Here is a 5,689-nt window from a genome sequence, read left to right on the forward strand (position 1 = left end):
GCCGGCCCCCTCCTCTTCCCTGGCAGCTTCCAGCTCCCCAGGGAGCAGCTGTCCCTCGGCAGCGGGGAGTCCAGGGGCTGCTGCCAGCTGAGATCCGGGGACACCCCCTTGTGCCCCGCAGCTCGCTCCGGGCCGGCCTTTCCCCGGGGAGCTGCCAGTGCTCGTCTGGCAATTGTAAAACATCTGGCGGGGCTGGGCTGGGCTTCCCTCGGCTTCGCAGCGCCTTCTTCCAAGGGGGGTCTCGTTTTGGGAGGAGAGGGGCTTTTTGGAGGCATCCCCGTTTTGCTCCTGTTTTATCCTCTTGACTTGTTGATATTTTTCATGCAATTAACGCTCTCCGCAAATAGAGCAGGCTGAAGTCGTTCCGATCCGATAAAACTGATATTGCTTGCAGAAGAAATGCCAAAGGCACTTACTCCGGGAGTAGTTCTGCTTAAAATATGCAGAAAATGTGATGTTCTTTTAAGCAAACTTATGTATGGAGAAAATAGATTCGTGCCAGTGCAGGGAAAGCTGGAGCAGATGAGGGATGGGTTGGTGGGGGTCAGCAGTAAGGGAGAAAACCAAATTGGCACGGAAATTTGGCATGGATGTTTTTTGAGCTCTCCTCTTAAACTATGTGGTTTGGATAGCTGGTAAACTGTCGATTTCGTTTTAAGGCTTAGCCAAAGTTACTTATATTAAAGGCAGAAAAGGATGTGCGAATGTTTGAAAAATTTCCTGTTTTCCTAAATTCAGTGGTTAAGAACAGTTTGAAATACAAAAGAAAACCAAATAAACATGTTTTTGTTCGGTAACATTTTGAAAACTATAGAAAAGAGTGCAAATTTATTTTTCTTTTGGGGATGGGAGGTAAAATTTACGGATAGTATTGATAAGAAATAGCTGGCAATGTTTCTGTGTGTGGAGATGCTTTTATGTGGGACTCTGTGATGCTTTTTCACATTTGCTCGCTGTTTATGGGGATGCAAGGGTGAAATCCTGACTTTGCTGAAGTCAGTAGCTAAAAGCAATGGTTTTACCAGACTGTGGGCTCTGGTTTGTTCTCCTCGCTTAGAAAGGCAATAGGAAGGCGTGTGCTTAAGAGATCCGACGTGTATTTTGTTAATGTTATTGCCAGAATCCATTTCCAATTATTACCCTCCTGGAGACTTAAAATTCCCAATTGGGTACCAGCTCTGACAAGGAAGCAGATGTGAAACGAGCCCCTTTGGCTGTGGTGTAACGGGGAGATGGCACTTTCCCTTCTGCCGTGCAGAAGCCGGGGAGAGCTTCAAGTGTGAGCGCTGCGGCAAGGTTTTTGCCTACAAGTACTACCGGGACAAGCACCTCAAGTACACTCGCTGCGTGGACCAAGGGGACCGCAAATTTCCTTGTCACCTTTGTAACCGATCCTTTGAAAAAAGAGACAGGCTGAGGATCCATATTCTCCACGTTCACGAAAAGCACCGGCCGCACAAGGTGAGCCTGCTCCTGGGTCCCTCCGCAGTTACCGGCTTTTCTGGGGGGAATAATGAAGGAGTCTTTTTTGGCTGAGGTAAAATGCTGATGTTGTTGCCTGTCCTCCAGTTTCCCTGAGAGTTCCCTGTTGGGACTACTCTGCCCGTACAGGAAGACTTTGTCTTGTGCAGCTGAGCTTAGTTGAGGAAATGTAATGGATTTATATCGGGAAAATAAACCCCACAGTCTCAGTGAGACTTTGCAAAGATACAATATTCCTCCTGGGCTTTTTGCATGTTTTCCATGTTTTGGATGTTTTGGGGTTTGCTACTTTTTTTGCATATTGTGGGGCTAAATTGTTTCAAGGTGCTCCATGTGTCCCGGATCAGGAGAGACAGGTCCCATAACCCTCACCCCCCTCTCTCAGCCTGAGAAACGACAGACAGCTGTGTCTGTTGGACATGACAGTTTAACACTCAACGTGAAGCAGATTTTCAATTGATGGAAGCAAATCCTTGCCGAGATACTTGCCTCTCGAAGTACACTAAACACCTCTCTGTAGCACCGATTTTCTCCAGGAGACTGAGGGTGGAAAATCAGACTTTTCCTAAAGGCTTGGGAAGGGCAAGTTCCAGTGCTTAAAATGGCTCAGTTAAATCAGTCCTGAAAATCCTCCAAATATCTCTTTTATAGATAGTCCTGGAATAATGTGACTTTTTCAGGAAAACTTTAAACTAAATCAGCGCTATTACAATGTCAGAATATTATTTCATTGATTTAGTAACAGATGAAAATTTTAATTCTGTTAGATATGAGGTATTAAATTATGTAATTCTCCCCCTCTTTCTTTCCTTGCCTTTCCTTTCTTTCCTAGAGCATTTATTTTGGAATACATACAAAAGATACACTTTAGAACAACAGGAAGATAAACTTGTTCTGAATATGTTGCATTTATAAGAGAAAGGATCAATTCAAAAAGGAAAGATGGAAAATGTGTCAGTAAAAAAAAAAAATACCTTATTTCAAGATTAGTCATAGCTCAGCTGATTTTGAACTGAAAGATAATTCCTGTCAAATTATTGAAGGGGGAAAATTATTTTTGGGCTCATACAAATTACACCAAATCAGTGCTCATCTCTCTAGTGACTTCAGCCCCCTCTGAAGTGACATTTGTCCTGTCGCTGCTGGCCACAGAGTGCACACCACACCGCAAGGAGGGCAGCTCCTTGGGTCAGAGGAAAAAGTGGTGCTTGTTTCACTCCTTAGGAGAGGCACTTCACGGACAGATCAAGCTGTAGGCTGCTAAATGCTGTGACTGAATCACCATTTCTGAAAAATGGTTATTATTTTAAGAGATCCCCTTAAGTTTGGTGTTTTGTTTTTTTTTGTTGTTGTTTTTTTATGAAGTTTATCTTTTGAGCAAAAATTAAAAATAGCAACTGGAGCTTGATTTACATTTTGAAGAAAAGTGATTTTACAGAAATTTTCAGATTTTGATTGCTGGAAGTCAGTGTTCTCTGTTCATGTTCTGAAGGATGAATTTTAATGAAACATTTTTAACTACATACAAATAAAGGCTTTGAAATTTTGCATGATTTTCCTTTTGTAAAAAAAAAATCTATTCTGAAAACCAGATTAAAATTGTGACTATTTCAAGTTGTTACTGCTTAAATTACTGTTTGTATATACATATATATGTAAATACATAATATACATATTTATGTGTGTGTATATATATTTATGTATTTACGTGTATATCTATATGTAGGAAAATACATGCACATCATCCACCTACCTAATTTTTCTTTTTAGCTGTGCTGTTGTGTGCTTTCTTTTAACTTCATCCCTTTTTTTTCCCCAGTGCTCAGTGTGTGGGAAGAGCTTTTCCCAGTCCTCCAGCCTGAACAAACACATGAGGGTTCATTCCGGGGAGCGCCCCTACAAATGTGTTTACTGCAACAAGGTAAGGCAGAGCCCTGGCTTGTCCGTCTGTCCTCTGCTGCGCTCAGCATTGCACCACACTTGGGGGGGTGGCTCTTTCTTTCCTTGCTCTGTTTTATTTTTTCAATTTTTCTGTTTCTCTTCTGTGTCCTGTTGAGAATCATAGAATCATAGAATGGTTTGGGTTGGAAGGGACCTTCCAGATCATCTCATTCTAACCCCCCTTGCCATGAGCAGGGACACCTTCCATTAGATCAGGTTGCTCAAACCCTTGTCCAACCTGGATGAGAACATGCCTTCTGTTTAAGTTGATAAGCAGAGGAGTATGTATTCTGGGCGTAGCTGTGAGTTCGAGTGACAGGGCTGGCTGAAACTAAAGAAACAGGGTCTGGTCTCCACCTAACTGTGGAATTTGTGCTTCATCCCAGCTCAGAGAGCTGCTGTGGGTATAAGGTCTAGGAAAGCTGAGAGCATTTCAGATACCATCCAAGGCATGCTGCTACATCCAATATTCCCCTTTTTCATAAGATAGGTAGTTTTTGATGTTACTGACGCTGCTTCTGGAGTGCAGTGAATAGATTTGGCCCATAAGCTGAGCCTACATGATACAGCTTTGTGCACGCTTATCTCCAAGTCACAGGGCAACTGATGTGCAACTGGGCATGGAGCTTTCAGTTGAAAAAAAGAGCATGATTAAAGCCATACTGCACTGATCAAAAATGTGCTCAGCTGTTACTACCCTTGGCAGCAGGGGTGTTTCAGGTGAGCTCTCCCTGTGAGAGCACTGACAGCTCTCCCAGCAGAGAGTGGCTGTACAGGCTGCTGCTGGATGAGTATTGGCAGGGCTCCAGGTGCTATGGTGTGTCCATGCCATCCAGAAGTACTGTCAGCATGTAGTAAGGTGCTCCTGATTTTGGAGATAGATGTTTTGTTTCTTATAAGCAGCTCCTTACAGCTATTAAATAGGGTTTTTTTTTTCCATTCTGGCTCTCAAATACACCTTATCCCTGTTGGTAAACATCTCCAGAGACTTCTTTTATTGAAAAAGTATCTGAGATATATTGCTTTTTTCTATGAAAACTTACTAGTGATGGTTCAGCCACATAACTGTATTAAAGAGGACTTTTTTGTGTGTGGTTTGCAAATAGTGAATGGCCTCAAAATATCTCTTAGAAAAGAAACAATCGGGAAAATATGGACAACTTTGCAACACCCCTACTTAAATCTTGGTGAGAGGGTTTTCTCCCCAAATGCAGGAGGAGTCTTTGTGAGAGGGACAAAGTGCATATTTTGCTTCTCATGAGGGGGCAAAACAGGCTGGAATGTCTGACTAAAGGAAGGGCAGAGTATGATGGAGTGGGAAAATAAGACCTGAATAGATGGATGCTGGGCTGACTGCATGGGTGAATTCTGTCAGCTGAATCCCAGGCCAGTGTATGTGAACATGAAAGCATTTAACTCTGAAAATTAACCTGCATTATGTCTCCCAAACATAAAGAAACTGCAAAGCTAATTAGGACAGTATTGACTTCTTATCCTTTGACAGGTAGAAGATATTTACTGGTGTCTCTGGTCAGAAATCTTTCTCTGAGCTTCATCTAGCTCTGTGGACTCAAACGTAACTGTATAGCTGAGTGCAATAGCTGTTGACTTCTGGTTCCTTTTTGCCAGGAGGCTTTGGTTTTTCTCCAGTTATCTGAGGGTGTATGCTATTTGAGGACTTATTTTCAGGGCACAGTGCTTCTGCTGGGGTCTGGTTTAGCTGAACCTGGGGATTATATTTGTGAAAATAGATCCACCTTCAACTCCTTCTCCCCTCCTTTCCGATTCCTGCCCTTTCAGGCATTCACGGCATCCAGCATCCTGCGCACTCACATCCGCCAGCACTCGGGGGAGAAGCCCTTCAAGTGCAAGCACTGTGGCAAAGCCTTCGCCTCACATGCCGCCCACGACAGCCACGTGCGCCGCACACACAGCAAGGAGAAGGGCTGCACTTGCTCCGTGTGTGGCCAGCACTTCCCAGAGCAGGAGGATTACCACTTCCACATGAAGATTCACGCCGCTCATTAGTCAAGAGCCCGGCGGACACGTCCTGGACCAGCTTTGTGTGTGTATTGGTCTATGTGCATGTGTCAGTGCGTGGTTCTGTGCACGCCGCAGGAGGTGACATTTACCCTCACAGCACAGCTCCCAGGCATCTCTGTAGGTATGCCCAGTCTCTGGACCCTGGGCACATTTTTGACTACAGGGAGGAGACAGGAGTTAATCTTGCCAGGGTACCTTCACCCACACTGGGGTGAAGTCCAAC

The 5,689-nt window shown here is 44.0% G+C and overlaps 1 protein-coding gene across 1 annotated transcript in view; it reads left to right on the forward strand.

Annotated features, from left to right (window-relative positions):
• Nucleotides 1-5,451, forward strand: part of PRDM14 (PR/SET domain 14) — a gene marked incomplete at its 5' end in the record, with an annotated part of 6,337 nt that extends 886 nt beyond the window's left edge. The window contains 3 exons of the mRNA XM_010171281.1: nt 1,259-1,461; nt 3,302-3,403; nt 5,224-5,451. Of these exons, the coding sequence (XP_010169583.1) occupies nt 1,259-1,461; nt 3,302-3,403; nt 5,224-5,451 (533 nt within the window). The remainder of the gene's footprint in view (nt 1-1,258; nt 1,462-3,301; nt 3,404-5,223) is intronic.
• Nucleotides 5,452-5,689: the final 238 nt, after the last annotated feature.

This window comes from Antrostomus carolinensis, unplaced genomic scaffold, assembly GCF_000700745.2.
Source record: "Antrostomus carolinensis isolate BGI_N321 unplaced genomic scaffold, ASM70074v2 scaffold20487, whole genome shotgun sequence".
In the NCBI taxonomy this organism is placed as follows: Eukaryota; Metazoa; Chordata; class Aves; order Caprimulgiformes; family Caprimulgidae; genus Antrostomus; species Antrostomus carolinensis.